Source organism: Trachinotus anak, unplaced genomic scaffold (genome assembly GCF_046630095.1).
Source record: "Trachinotus anak isolate AG129_WGS33_773 ecotype Australia unplaced genomic scaffold, CSIRO_AGI_Tana_v1 ptg000012l, whole genome shotgun sequence".
Taxonomy (NCBI): Eukaryota; Metazoa; Chordata; class Actinopteri; order Carangiformes; family Carangidae; genus Trachinotus; species Trachinotus anak.
In genome coordinates, this window is record NW_027273863.1 from 14,784,265 (window position 1) to 14,799,661 (window position 15,397).

General features: G+C 38.9%; 2 protein-coding genes across 5 annotated transcripts; one reads left to right on the top strand and one right to left on the bottom strand.

Moving 5' to 3' along the window:
* Positions 1–395: 395 nt before the first annotated feature.
* Positions 396–10,944, bottom strand: ss18 (SS18 subunit of BAF chromatin remodeling complex). 4 transcript variants are annotated; one of them, XM_071491233.1, is made up of 11 exons: positions 10,749–10,926; positions 10,188–10,264; positions 10,007–10,091; positions 8,837–8,993; positions 7,770–8,000; positions 7,423–7,593; positions 7,028–7,105; positions 5,199–5,321; positions 3,265–3,395; positions 2,751–2,813; positions 396–1,975 (listed from the first exon to the last, which is right to left on the bottom strand). In XM_071491233.1, exons 1-10 carry the CDS (start codon positions 10,815–10,817, stop codon positions 2,796–2,798), a joined length of 1,140 nt encoding a protein of 379 aa, XP_071347334.1. In that variant the 5' UTR covers positions 10,818–10,926; the 3' UTR covers positions 396–1,975; positions 2,751–2,795. The 4 variants fall into 4 exon arrangements, with proteins under 4 accessions (XP_071347334.1, XP_071347337.1, XP_071347333.1 ...); XM_071491236.1 differs by lacking the exon at positions 7,028–7,105 and having other exon boundaries at positions 10,749–10,944; XM_071491232.1 differs by lacking the exon at positions 2,751–2,813.
* A 582-nt stretch (positions 10,945–11,526) lies between these two features.
* psma8 (proteasome 20S subunit alpha 8) lies at positions 11,527–15,146 on the top strand. The gene is made up of 7 exons (XM_071491237.1): positions 11,527–11,742; positions 13,018–13,144; positions 13,390–13,514; positions 13,697–13,819; positions 13,913–14,032; positions 14,500–14,562; positions 14,647–15,146. Exons 1-7 carry the CDS (start codon positions 11,641–11,643, stop codon positions 14,740–14,742), a joined length of 756 nt encoding a protein of 251 aa, XP_071347338.1. The 5' UTR covers positions 11,527–11,640; the 3' UTR covers positions 14,743–15,146.
* Positions 15,147–15,397: the final 251 nt, after the last annotated feature.

A 15,397-nucleotide genomic window follows, 5' to 3' on the forward strand; every position in this document is an offset into this window, starting at 1 on the left:
ACTCTCCCATCACGTGCTTCGGCCACACATCTGGCGCACCATCTGTATCACTCCCCCCAATGTGACAGGTAGTCCCTCTCCCTCTCTGGAGGGAGCAGAAGGGGAGAGAGGGACACGGAAGGTAATTTTGGGTGTAAATGTGCTCTGGACCTCTCTGGATGCATCTGGACAAAGCAGACACGCTGCTGAGCGAGGCAGGGTCATTATCAGTTGGAAACTGACTACCAGATAGCAATAAAGACAAAACAATTATATCATACTGTCACATTATGACGGCACCAATAGTGCACATCTTGTTTATGTTGTCATCGGGGTGAATGATTTTGTACTTTTTTTTAAATTAACAGCATCTCAATGTAAGGTCAAATGCTACAAATGACACAAGTCCAAATATATTAAAGCGTCTTCCAATTTATTATAATGTACAGTTATACATTGCCATGACACAAATGTGACCACCACTTGGATGGGGTGCAGAATGCAAAATATTAAAACAGCCATATATAAACAATACCAGAGGACATGGGATTCCTCTTCTTTATGTTGCTGTACATATGGGATCAATAAAGTATGCACCATAAAACAGATATCAAGCCAGTGATATAAAACTGCACAACCAGTCTTTACTGTGAAATTAAGGAATCCATTTCAGAACATTATTTTCACATCTTATGTTACATATTTGACAGTAACAATCTTTATTATTCACACACACAACACTATTTGAATGACATCAACTTAGACATTTATTCAAAGGGGAGAAGGGATTCCAGCATTGTCAAGACTAACAAAACAAACTACTTGTCAGAAATATTTATTATACCAAGTTTCATCTTTCCCATTCACCACTTTGCAGTCAATGGACAAGACTGAGGTGCTTGTATAGACAAAAAAAAAAGGCTCCACAGAGCATTATCTTACAGTTTGCAGTTGCATCTGCTACATATCACCTCTTTGAGCACATGTTGAATGAAGAGCAACTGCCATTATTGTGTCAGGTGATCTATTCATGATCCCAATTTGATATATATTTTTCACTGACTTAAAAACGCAGCTCAACACAGAATATAGCAACTGTCACATGATTTCAGACATTAAACATTCTCCAATTCCAGGTCTGCTGTTGGCATTTGTCCTTCACGGCTTTTCTCTGCATGTCAATTCATTTTCCATTTTTACACAAAGAATTTGTCCATGTTACTGAAGTAGCAGATCCAATTCAATAGTTATACAATTCAACACAACAAAAGAAATGAAAAAAACAAAATGTGCTGGATGGGATCATCATCAAAGATCATTAAAAAAAAACCAAAACATTGACACATACACTTTATGAAATAAACAACACAGCTTTAGTACTAGTTTCCAATGTCTTATACAAAGTTAGCTTGGTCTAAAAAGCATAAAATATATTTTTACATCATCACATACATCAAGACATGTACCATGGCCTAGCGGGAAGTTTGTCAGGTGCATCATTTCATCTCTAAGCCCCCACACATTTCCCTACTGCTGGCATTATTGCTTCTTATGAAGAGGGAGCTGAATGATAGAGAAACAATGCACCACAGTAGATTGAAACTGTACATCTAAATCATCTCTGATATCCAAAATTTTTTTTTAGCTCATTTCACAATCTGCAATGCTGAAGGATAAGGCAGTTCCATTTTTTAAGGCATTGCTGCTTTGAGACATACTGGACCAGAGGGTAAGTCATGAACTTTGACATTATCAAGTCAATGTACATGATAAACAGAATACATTTTACAGGCAAAGATAAGAGCCTAAAGAGACAGGGAATCTTGTATTTTTGAGTGTTGTATGTTCGTGTCTGAGAGAGAAATCTCAGTGAGCTGCAACCATCATTAAAGTCTGCTGAGCGGATGACCAGAGGTCAAAACTCAGACAGAGATCAGAGCAGAGCTGTGTGGGTTGCTGTGACCATCTCTCATTGCTGGTAATTTCCATACTGGCCCTGTGGAGAGAAATGTGACAGACACATGTTACTCACCTTCTCAAAAGTGCAAAGTAAAAGCTTATATTCACAGATCTCAATAGGGTGCAAACAAACATCTGTGGTTTCAACCATAACGTACTGCAAACCATGATTTATGGCTGCATTTGCTGGTATTGACCAGCAGGTGGCAGCATGGCCTCACAACTTGTGAGCTCTAAATTCTAACTTGATACCTCAGGTTTCAGCAGCAGCATGGCTGAGGACAATATTCCACATTAAAAATAGTGGACACTAGTTTCAAGTGAGACAAATTCAGTGTAAGAACAGTAGTAATTGATGCATATCTAAACAGGGGTCGAAGTATGTGTTTGGCATTAATGGAAAAATACACTGGAAACAAATTTGGAATTATTTGACAATCTGATATACATAACATCTGAATTTATTATTTTTATTTTTTTATAAGCAAAAAAGTAATCAAAACCAGTGAAGTAAATTGCAGAAATTAAGGACACAGCTAAAGCAGGTTAGCTTTTGGCTGTCTCACTGCAGATTAAGCATGCTGTGTTTCTGGACCTCATGACTTACAATTCGACCCCTGGTTAATAACAAATCAAAAGAGAAAAAAAAAAAAAAAAGAAAGAAAGAAAAACAAAAAAAACTTAAGAAAGAAAAGGAGAAAGATGGAAGAAGGATAGAGACAAAAGAGACAGAAGAAACATAACAAATGCAAATTAAGGCTAGGTGGTCAAACGTCTAGATTGGACGTTGAGGTCTTCACAGCAACCATTACCTTTGCTTCTTACAGAGCTAGTCAGGGGTTCAAATCCCCGGGTCTTTATTTCCTCATGTGCCCCTGAATATTCAAAGATAAAGATATCAAAGTGTAGCTGTGGTCCCCACATAAGACCACAGGAAATACAGGGCAACAAATAGATCTCCCTTTCAACACTAGAGCAGTCTGCATCAAGTTTAAGGAAGAATCCTCTTAAAGCCCTCATATTTCACTGGAATGGCATACCACATTAGCCAGGATAACTTAATAAGACTCAGGTTAACAAGTGAAAGACATTTGTAACACATACACTCTTTTTGGGAAGAACAGAATTAACCCGCAATATGATGACAGCATGCACAACATACTACCTTTTAATCTTAACCTTCTAACTTCACTCACATTGATCTCTGGTCTCGCTGAAAATTACACAAAATATACAACTAAGTCTTGCAATAAACATAATAATGGACAACTATGACCGATGTATAGACAAGTCTCTGTGACTGTCCTGTGTTGTGGGTATACTCACCTGGTCATAACCATAAGGGCGTTGCTGCTGGCCCTGTGGGGGTCCAGGTTGAGGAGGGCGATAGCCCCCATACTGCTGTCCCTGCCCCTGAGGATAGTTGGGATACTGTCCTGGGGCACTTTGGGTGGGACCTACAAACCAAAAAACATTGAACAATTAAATGTAAAATGATGTATGCCCAAAAAAAATCTGAAAATGTTGTTGAGCATTGTCGACAAAAACTCAGAACTAAGCTGCTTCTAATCTGTCATCATCAGCATGTTTTGTTTCTGGAACCACATGGGTGCTGATCACACTGAGCAGTTTCTTTTGAATTCAGGAGCGGTTTGTCTAAAAGTCTGGTAATGTGGACCAAAAAAAAAAAAAACTTACCTTAGACCTTAACCCACCCAAATGATCAGTTCCAGTATAAACATGGGAGAGTTTGCATTTAATCATAAGACAATCTGCACTCTAGCAGGAGGATTATTCGTGTATGCAGGTTATATTGTGATTTTTCTTTTCAATGCAGGTCTTGTCACCTGCTTAGAAAGAGGTGGGACAGTTGAACTTTAGTGTCAAACAAAGGAACCAAGTGTAAAAATGGCCCAAGTTTTGCTCATTAACCGTTTCTGTTTTCTACTTGTTACTCTGAGAACTCTGGGGAATCCCTGTTAGTTTACTATCACTAATGGGCTGCAATAAAAAAAAGCTGATGGATGACAAAGAGAGGATGTGGATATGTCAGACCCATTTGTTTAGGCTGCCTCCACAACGCCTGACTCAGTAATGAATGAGAATGAGTGAGTCAGGTCGGAGCCAGGCAATGGTTCCCTAATGCAAGGAGACATCAAGGAGATTCTGTTGGTCTTCATTAGAGGAGCAGGCTTCATTAAAAAAAAAAGGGGAGAAAAAAAAATTCACTTCATCAGCCCCCATACACTTTAACTATCTATGCAGGCGCTGTGAAGGACCCAGCAAAGCTTGACAGGGGCTGGAGTCAAATGAGGCCCACGCAGCATCGTTAGTCGCTCATAATGCCTTATACTGTTGAGCATAACCTTGTGGGGGTCTGCAAGAGAAAGCATGTGTGTGTGCCAGATGGATCTCACCTCACAGCCTCTGCCTCTCTGCTAGCTCATTACTAACATCAGCTCTGGCTCAGACAGAGGGTGAGTGATGGAAAGTTCCAGGGAAAAATGGGATGAGGGGGGAAAAAAAAAAAAAAGCCTAAAGAGCTGTAAGAACACCATTACTTAAACTACAAGTCAAACATTTTCTAGATATTCTAAACTGTATTAATTGTGATTAAATGGTTAAATATCTATGCCATGACTTCAGTGTAAATACTTACGAATGTTAGAAAGTAAAGGTCATGAACAGCTATGAGTAAATTAAGAAATATTTGTCTCTCAGATTTTTTTCTGTCACTGTTTCCTACAATTTGTAGTTTGCCTCTTCTGTCATGAGCTCCATAGTGTGGTGATGGCTAAACTGTCTTAAAATGTTTAAACAAAGGCATTTAAAAAAAAAAAAAAAAAGTAAAATCATTTATTTACAGATTGCTCAGTTATTTACCAAAAGTGTTAAAATGCAAGGAGCTCAAAAACGGTTGGCTGGCAGTTGACACACACACTTTCCCCAGTGTCTGTACCCATCAGCCAAAGCTCCTCTCCCATTCCCTCAGAACAGTGTGTCATATCAAACTGAGGCACCATGAGAAATGCTAATGTGGTGCCAAACACCATTACTGATTAAATTGCTCTTCCACCAAGCTCCTAACCATTAATTAAGGTGCTCCTTTAATTCCTTGCTCTGGATATCATCTTTTGGTTCAGGCATATTTCCAAGGGGCAGTTGCCACCAACTAACTCAGGAGGAATTGTCATGCAGCAGTTAAAAAAAGAGCTGACAGCGCCTCCTACAGGAAAAATATGTGCCCCTCGGCAACTCACCGTAACCCTGCTGCTGTGGTGGGTAGCCCTGTTGACCCGGGTACTGCTGCTGAGGAGGGTAGCCCTGCTGCTGGGGAGGGCCTTGCTGGTATGCTTCCTGCTGCTGGCCATACTGGGCATTACCTTCAGGGGGCAACAACAGGCAAAGTGAGCAACATGTTGACACTACATCACAGCAGCAAAGCAGACAGCTAGACATTGCATAGAGCTTGTTTCTGTGCCATTACTTAAGAGAACAATTTTCCAGTTTTTTGGATGGTTCTCTTAAGATGCACCACTAACAACATTGGCTGGCATACACATCTAGCATCTAATAAGATACTAGCAGCAAAAGTATAACAGAATCCAGTACTATTTAAGATAAATGATACACATTATATCATTACAGACATTCAAGTTAAAGTGAAGAAAGGAATCTTGATCTGCATATCTCAGCAAGCTTTGATTGCTTTAATTCCCAGTCAGTGTGCTGCAACACTTCAAGTATCAGGTAATGTATAAAGTCTAAGTTGGTAAGATATTGAACGTTTAGATATTAGGTTTTTAGCTACCACGCTATACTTTTCAAAAGCAAATGGTAGCAAAAAGGCATCCTAATCGAAATTATATATATATATATATATATATATATATATATATATATATATATATATATATATATATATATATATATATATATATATATATATAAATAAATGAAGAAAATTATGTCAGCATTGTCATGAGCACACATATTAGACGACGTTATCAAGATTTCAGTGGTAGCAGTGTTGTGAGGAATTCACATAAAGCCTACCATTGTCTTCAGGATATGGTGGCTGCAAATTGTAATCATTACGACCTACATAAGCTCAATGTGGAAAACAGAGCTAACTTAATACATTAAATAGTAGTTAAGAGGGATAAGATGAAATTGATCATATTATTGTAGACTTCAGAGGTGCACAATACACTGCAGTGTCTTGGTAACAGCAGTTTTCCAGACAGCTGTGTTTTTTTTCCCCAAAGTAGCTGGATTTTCTTCATTTCAAAAAAGGAAAACACTTGTGTTTGAAAGGTCAAAAGGAAAAAAGCGTAGTCAGTAGAGGGAAAAACAAAACAAACAACAAAAAAGTAAATGTTAATTGGACAAAGAAAGAAAAGGAGTTGTTGAATATGAATCTAATCTTTCAGTGTTGCTACTCTGTAATAATATGTTATTATATCACCCAGATGGAGAAAACTGGCAGTATGTCCACTGTTTAATTTGTAGAATAATGTAGTGGTAACATATTTCTCAAAAAAAAGTTGGTGATTTTTAAGTCACTAGCACTGCTCTTCTACAAATCACATGGACTATTTATTTTTTGTACGCACACAGAGAAGCACTTGTAGTACATGAACACACTTACTGGCAACTGTTCCAAAAATGCCATCTGATGTGAAGGCATCACTTGTGACAATCTGTTACCTTTTGTCCAACTTAGACACAGCTTTGACTATCAAGACTCACACAAGACTCTGTCCCTGACTTTTCTTTCACACCCACAAGGTAGAGCACCAACCACGACTGGGGGATGTCATTACAACACTGGGTGCTAACTTATCCACGGACTGTGGCACCTTTTGGAAAAGGGTGCGCTCTGGTATGTGGATTTTCCCTCAAAAATCAAATACCAAATACCACTTTTCCTTTGTTAGAGCCCAAAGTCACTTTGATTTCCCAGAAAATAATGAAGAAACTGAAATTTTGCCTTCGTCGCAGTCTCTTTGCATCATTTGTGTTTTAACACAACTCCTGGGTTCATTTTTTTGTTGGGTTTCTCCAAGCGACTGGAGGGTTCTCCTACCTTCTGAGGCTCCCTGTCCTGCGTGACTGTACTGGTCCCCATAGTAGTCTTCCTGCCCTGGGTACTGCTGAGGGGGTCCTACATACACATACACACAACATACACACAAGTAGATTCAAGGTGTTGTTGGATCGGTTGTATGAGGGGAAGAGCAGAGAGGATGGAATCCTTGCCGCTAGTTCTTGTTAGAAAGCTTTCTTTTGGTCATTGGACTAATTTTATAATTGGAGGCTTTAGGTCGCATCTTTAGTCATCAAGATGTCTGCGGGCTACAGAAGTGGAAATAAAGGAAATTGAGAGGAACAATAGTAAGAAATGCAGGAGGGAGGGTTAGGGAGAAGAAAAACCAACACTCACAACTTGCACACTTAACAGACACACTCTGAGGGGTATACCTTGCTGTGGAGGTCTGTAGGGGGGCATTGGCCTCTGGCCCATGACATGGTTCCCTTGGCTGACTTGGCCCATCATGCCCATAGGGTTCTGTTGTCCTTGGTAGTGCTGTCCACCACCACCAGGAGGCATAGTATACTGCTGGGAGGGAGGCTGCTGGTGCATCATGGGGCCTGTGGTACACCAACAAAGAGTTAACTCTCAAACTGTACAAGACAGAAAACCCATACAAACAGTACATGGTTTATTGAATGCCCGCGAATGATGTGCAACGTGCACCAGCAAAGCAGGTGATAAGGCACTGGACATCAATACAACCAAGTGGAAATTAATAAATGAGCTGTTTTACCTTGATTGGGCTGCATGTTCATGTTTGGCCGTGGCCCATAGTTTCCCATGGGTTGGCCTTGGGTCATATTCATTTGGCTCTGAGCTGGCATGCCCTGGGAGGAAGGGACGGTGTGATTGTAACCACCCATCGTGCCATGGCTGCTGGGGGGCATATTCATAGAGCCACTGGGCATGTTTGGGGGCTGGTTGGGGCCTGGACCGGGACCTTGCATCGGCATGTGATTTGGCCCTGAAAAATAACAGCAGAGATGATTTATGAATCCCACTGAAAAAAAAAAACCCGACATAATCATTTGGTAAACATTTAAAATCATATTGAATTGGAAGTTATTTGAAGTTCAGGATTCACCCCAACTGTAAGTAACTTTAATTAATTCCCTGCACCTCTTTCTAATCAGTTCATTTGTGTTTGCATCTTCTCTTGCAATATTTAAACAGTGGAAAGTTATGAAGGGAAAAGGAGCTTTGATGGACGGCAAACCTTTCATTGTGCAGGAGGTACCAATGTACTCACAGTGTTTTGTCAGCCAGAATGTGTATTCTGTGGTGTAAGGTTTAATAAAAAAAAAAAAAAGAATGGCATATCATGGTACAGCTTAAGTGAACACTACTGTGCCAGTGCAAAAACAACAATATAGTGGTTTCATTTTCTGGTTTCTAATAAAGTGCCCTAGATATTCACCTTTTACCAATTACAAAAAATTTTGTGCCATACAAAAAAAACAGAAAAACACTATCAAGCTATTTCTATCTTTTTAGAACATAATGAAATATTTAAATGTGCAAACAAAAACCAAATAAAGCCCACATTGCAAATGTGGGCCCAACAAAGCAAACCATGATAGTTGAGGAGGAGAGCATAAGCATAATCAAATGGAGTACAAGTCCAAGACCACCAGAGCTGGCAAATGGGTGACATCATCCTTCAGCATAGCGACCTCCCTCATGGTTCTGTGGTGTTGCTAGGCAACCCAAGTGAGACAGGGACTGAGGAAGAAGAAGGGGAGAGAGAAAAGAGAGAAAGACGAAGGAGGGATGTTTGGGGGGGGGGGGGGGGTCACTTACCAGGCATCTGTCCATTCATCTGGTTCTGCATGTGTGGGGCTGGAGGGCCACCGCTGACCATACCCTCAGAGGGCATGTTGTGGCCGTGAGGAGGCTGAGGAGGGGGTCCACTTTGGTTCATCCCACCAGGGCCCATAGGCATGTTTTGAGTGGGCGGCTGCAGGCGCACAGCACAAACACAAAAACACACATCAGCTGGCTAGAAACACATCTGAGCCTGTGCCACTAAAAGGAGAAAACTCAAGAAAAAAAAGCAGGATGACTAAAATTTCAAAAAGATACTGCAAATTTAAAAAGGGAAAATAAATTCTCACGTAGTACAATTCATACTAGTATAATCATTGAATAGAGTAGAGCCAATTAAGTCACGCCTGGTGATCATAAAAGACTACAAAAAGGTGTTGAGGACAATGCCTTGACAGCCAAAAAATCCAAAGTTGGAGCAAAATGAACACATGCTATTATTACCTAAGTAATTGTAACGCCAATCTGGGCTATTGTAGCTTTACATATGATATGACATGATATATGAAAATAAAAACACTTGTATAAAGAACCTCAATTATTCCTTTTTTGCAAACTAAAGTGCATGAACAACATCTCCTGTGGGAAACTCATTCTCTTAGGGGTACTCTACTCATAAAGTTGTGGGACTTGCAAGAGAAAAAGGGCAAAGACATTAAGACTTTTCACCTTTAGTAGGAGTTAAGCTCCATAAATTCTGGTTTTTATATATTTCATACTGCTGTCACAAGAAAATCTTATCTTAATGTTAAAAACTGGTGGATTTCCCTTACCTGTTATGGTGGAGTAAACAGAATATTTGCCATGAAATATTTTAGGCCATATTTAATAATAATAATAACATATTTGTATTTAATATATTTAATGTGAGAAATTATACTCTTAAAAATAAACATGTAAGGCTGTCTGCTAGAGTGACCTAAATTACACTTTCATATCTAATGTAATATTGTGCTTATCTCTCTGTTCAACATCACTATTTCTCAACTTTTTTCTTTTTTTTTGGCTCATGTTGTTCATCTAAACTAATCCCAAGTGACATATTCTAATAGGAGAGCTCAACATTAATTACTACATGAGGCAGAGAAGTCACACTGTTATTTACAATTCACTCACTCAAAACAAACAGCAAGGACCAATACTCACAGCAGGGAGGAGAGACTGCATGTTCTGATTGGAGTCTGCTATCGTTGCAAGGTACACTAAATTTCTGTGCAGCATCTGTTGATACCTGGGCAGATGGAGTGTCATCATTACAGGTTCAAAATCAAATGTGAGCTTAAAATTACTGTAACGTGGAGACAAAGAGGGAACTTTCATAACTTACTGTGAACACTCTGCGGTTTTGCCTTTACTCTGGAAGTCCATTATACACTGGATCAGCTGGTTGTTTTCGTCAAGTAACTGCAATAGTAAATGCAGAGATTTATATCACATGTGTATGTTAGATGTAAGAACACATCATGTTGAATTAATGACACCAAATTATTTTGTGTGATTAGTCCTTTGCTTTCTGATGGTTATTCTTTCGCAATTTGAAAAGAACGGGGAGGATGGGGGGGCGTTTTTGTTAAATATGAGTGTGCGTTTCTAGCTAACAAAAGACGCGTCTTGCTAGCTAGCTGTCCCCAGCTAACGAACCCGCGGGCCTCCATTCATCTGAAATAAAATTCTACGGTAGTTCGGTAAATCGACCTAAAAGCTATTGTCTACACATGGTCTCCTGACTCCAGGGAGGTTCATATTCACCGCGCTTTGACCCTGCAACAATGTTTCCGATCTAGTCACAGTTGGACTTGGATGGGCACTGCTACACTGATTAGCTCAAAGGCTAGCAGCGTCTCATACTACAGCCTCCATTCTGCGACGCGCTAAAAAGATGAATTACCTTTTGTATTCCGGCGGGTGTTATATCACCCTTCCCGCGCTGCCTGTGAGGTGCAAACGCCACCGACATGGTGATATTCTATTGAATGAAAATGAACTAGAGCATAAAAGTCAAAAGTAGCTAACACACTTAACAAATCGGGAGAACTCAGATCAAACAGTTCAGAATAGGATGCAATTTCGTAATGCAGCGGTCCATTTTTGGGGGGGATACACGACATTTAAAAACCTAGTTTATGAGTATAGTTTATTTTGATTACACGTGAAGACGTGATGTTTACATTCAGTTACAACAAATGAAAATATTCAATACACATTTATTATTATAGTTGGAAGCACCTACATTTTGGCTTCATTGAATTACAATTCCACCTATTTTCCATATAGTGGAACAGTCTAGATCTAGTCAGAGAAGCAACGGGAAATGGACTGCTCAATGAAAAGGGGAAACAGTCAGGGCTGTAATATACTTTTGAAAATATAATATCGATAAAATTCATGGAAATTTTAGGTAATACTAACTGATGACAATGTTTATTTTTTCTAGTATTATGTGTTTAAAAGTCACCCATATTGCACCATCATTCCACATTGCGCAAGCTTAATTAAATGGACCGAGTAAATGAAACTTATTATTGAAACCTTTTTATACTTTTATTTTCGGAATAAAATTATTTATTTCGTAGAGTGCTAGCGCAAATAAAAGTCAGAGTATTTCTTCTGTATAATCTCAACTTTCCTCTGGTGTTGGTATCGCCCGAGTTCAGAGGTCATGCACAGGCGCAGTATTCATCACACGGCAGCATCATAGACTGAGTGGTTTGATGCTAACTAGCTGAATCATTTGATTGAATTCTGTCCTTTTCTTGTAATTGTGCGTGTCTTGCAGTACGATGGCGGCAAGATATGACAGAGCTATCACTGTCTTTTCTCCTGATGGCCATCTCTTTCAAGTGGAGTATGCACAAGAAGCTGTAAAAAAGGGTTCCACAGCGGTAAGTCTTAAAATGAAACTAATGCTAAAGCTAACGTTCGCTAGCGGTAGTTAGCCAACCAGCTAAGCTAGCGAGTAGCAGGCAATGATGTTACTCATGTATGTAGCAAATTTCGTTATTTAACACATGTATTATACCCAAGTGTTGTGATTTTTTTTAACCAACTCGTTGGACAGCTGAATTGCTACTTCCCTATTTAATATATGAAATATTAATCAGTCACTGGAAGTGAAAAGAGCAAGTTACCATTAGCGAGCATTTTGTCGCTGTGTCACTCTCACAATAGTTTCAGTTTCAGTGCGATAATGTCAAGTTGCTCTAGAAACATACCGAAGTTGGATCCATAAACACCATAATACATTATAATACAAGTATTTAAAAGGTAACAAAAATGTAGGCTTATGTTATTATTAAATATGTAATTCCCAGATGCTATGTGGCACTGCAAGTGCACTGAAGTCAGCGGTAGGTCTGTTACTAACTTCAAGTCAGTCATGTAGGCACTAAATCAATGTAGTTGCAGCTCACTCTGTTACAGATAACCCGTGTAATATTAAGTGTAATTTTGTAGCTTGTATAGGAAATTCAGGTAGAATTACATTTGACTTTGCTATTGCATCCAAATCCGTTGAATTTTCCCTTATTTCGTTAACTTCTCAAATCCAAAAAAAGTGTTGAACAAGTTGTAAATTGATATTGTTTTGAGAGTAATCTGATGACTGGGAAGCTAATTTTGTTCAATAAACTTTGTTGTAATGCGCTGACCTGACAGTCATGAGTGTGGCTGATGGGCATGGAAATAAGCAAAATACCCTCTTTAAAACCTTAAGCCTGAAGCAGTTCTATGTTTAAGTTTTTCTCTTGAGAGCAGAGCATGTGAATACTGTGGTCTTATTGTGCATTTGATCAGTTTGGTGTTGAAATTGTTGATTAGTTTACATCACCTCATAACTCTCATGCCTTATCAATAAATTGAAAGGTGATCCTTGGCACTGTTGAGGCTGTTAGAGCTCCTCAAGCCTGCTTGAAGGAAACTTTTTTTTTTTAAGCTATGTGGAAAATTCTGAGGAACCCAAGATACCCTCAAGAAACCAAACATGAAGTTAAAAGACCTGTTCTGGATTTCAGTTGTCCCGTGACCTCATTGAGACACGGCCTTGGTCTGTTAAGTCTGTTGATTTGAAATTCTGAATGTTTTCTCTTTACTACTTAATTTCATACTGACAGTTGCCAGCCCATGGGAGTTAAATTAATTTGAATTTATCTTCTGTGCAGGTGGGAATTAGAGGCAAAGACATTGTTGTCCTTGGTGTTGAGAAGAAATCTGTAGCGAAGTTGCAGGAGGAAAGGACTGTCCGCAAGATATGTGCGCTGGATGAGCATGTCTGCATGGCATTCGCAGGTACCTGAAAAAATACTATCTTATTCAAAAACCTAATAATGCATTAATTATGTAACACTGACTAGTAGACTGCACCTAGTATTATGTTGTGACAGCTCAATTTGTTGTGACAGAACTCTCAGTTTTTACAAACACTACATCACTGCAGATATCAATGCCATATATTAGGATATTTTTATGTGAATTTCCTGTTGTATTTTCTTTGCATGTTGTGTAGCTGTTAAACCTCTGTCAATGATTTTCAGGCCTGACAGCAGATGCTCGTATTGTGATAAACAGAGCTCGGGTTGAGTGCCAGAGCCACAGGCTAACTGTTGAGGACCCAGTCACGGTGGAATACATCACACGCTACATAGCTACACTGAAACAGGTATTTAACCTTCTTACAATTAATTTGTGTTTACTATTTACTAAAGGGCATCTGTAGGATTTCACATTCAGTAGACAAGAACATCAGTTTCAGCTCTTGTGTTCTACCCCCTGGTTGCTGTTGGCTAATATATTTTTAAGAATTACCACTAACAACCGTCTATATATTGGTGATATTTGTAGCGCTACACTCAAAGCAATGGGCGCAGGCCATTTGGCATCTCTGCGTTAATTGTTGGCTTTGACTACGATGGAACTCCTAGGCTGTATCAGACAGACCCATCAGGAACCTACCATGCCTGGAAGGTCAGTGAGTTTGTTCTTTGTCCATTACATTACTCTGTTATCGGTATAAAACTGATTATTAATTGATTTTTTTGTTATTCTTGAAAAAATCAGGCAAATGCAATCGGCCGTAGCGCAAAAACTGTGAGGGAGTTCTTGGAGAAGAATTACACAGATGAAGCCATTGCTGGGGACAATGAGGCAATCAAGTTGGCCATCAAAGCTTTGCTTGAGGTAAGGTCATATTTAGTGTTTGCATTGACATATTTGAAACTGCACACTTTGTCATGAACTACATATAATGATACTGAATAATTACGAAGCTGTTTTACAATAGGATTACCCCACTGTCACACACATATGTTTTAAAGGCATTTTTATATTAAGCATATCACAAATAGACAGGATGTAAATGTGAAAAATTAGCTGGAGAAATTGTCACTTCCAATGTAATTACACCTACCACAGTGAATTTAATCCAGTCTTGACTTTATCAAAGAGCACCACCTGCTGCCAGATGTGAACCACAAAGTGATCCGCCAGAATCGTTACTATGTGTGACTTGACTTGTTGTGTTCAGCAGAACCTTCCTTCAGTTTTTTTGTTTTCTTATGAAGCAAATAAAATAAAGCTGTATTTCAGTAGACCGAAATTTTGCCTTGTATATGTATTGTCACATTGAAGTATTTGTCTTGTCATAGGTTGTCCAGTCAGGAGGAAAGAATATTGAACTTGCTGTTATCAGACGGAATCAGCCACTGAAGGTGATATTCTTATATTTATCTTTTGCTTTGTTCTCTACCTTTTTATTTTATAGGCTAATAATTAATTTTCTTGGCGGTTTGCAGATTTTGGAATCCAAGGAAATTGAGACGCTGGTGGCTGAGATCGAGAAGGAGAAAGAGGAAGAGGCAGAGAAGAAGAAGCAGAAAAAATCCACCTGAAGCAATTAACTAAGAGTTTTTCTGTATTGCACTTGGATGACAATAGCATATTTGGGTTGCAAATATTAGTATGGTTCAGAGGGTTTACTCTCATTTATTTCATTGTAAAGAGCTGAATCATAACTTGAGATCTTTTGATGTCTTGCACACATTTGAGTGATACTGTACCAGTCACAAAGAATAACTAGTTCCTATACTTCCAGCGATTGAGTTGACTGATGTGTAAAAGCAGGTCCATCGATCTCAATTTAAGGTTTAGATCTCAATCTATGCTTACAGGAAGTTTTTTATATCATTCACCAAATGGCTCTGATGGTAATGAATTTCAAATGTTGAAATAAACCGTTTGTAACATTCATAACCACAAGGAAACAAAATACTCAATAAAAGCTGACTTGTTTGTAGCATCTTTTTATGTTATTTATAAAAGTAGTTGTAAATAATCTGTCGGCTTTACTAGATGATGTGTACTCATAAGATCAAGAAATAATTTTCATTACTAGCGATGCACTGACCGGTTTCCTCAAGATGAGAGTAGTGGGACTTATTGATTATCCTACAGCAAAGCAAGGAGTGCGATAAAGATAACTACAGTTTAAAACACCACCAGCGGCAGTGTAGTGTGTGGCTATAAACGCCAGTGTTTTTCATTTAT

Coding starts and splice junctions, on each gene's coding strand:
- psma8 (XM_071491237.1), top strand. CDS start 11,641: ATGGCGGCAAGATATGACAGAGCTATCACTGTCTTTTCTCCTGATGGC. Junction 13,145..13,389: donor TGTCTGCATGGCATTCGCAG/GTACCTGAAAAA, acceptor AATGATTTTCAG/GCCTGACAGCAGATGCTCGT. Junction 14,563..14,646: donor GACGGAATCAGCCACTGAAG/GTGATATTCTTA, acceptor GGCGGTTTGCAG/ATTTTGGAATCCAAGGAAAT.
- ss18 (XM_071491232.1), bottom strand. CDS start 10,817: ATGTCGGTGGCGTTTGCACCTCACAGGCAGCGCGGGAAGGGTGATATA. Junction 7,594..7,769: donor GAACATGCAGCCCAATCAAG/GTAAAACAGCTC, acceptor GGTGTACCACAG/GCCCCATGATGCACCAGCAG. Junction 3,396..5,198: donor ACCACAGCAGCAGGGTTACG/GTGAGTTGCCGA, acceptor TTTGGTTTGTAG/GTCCCACCCAAAGTGCCCCA.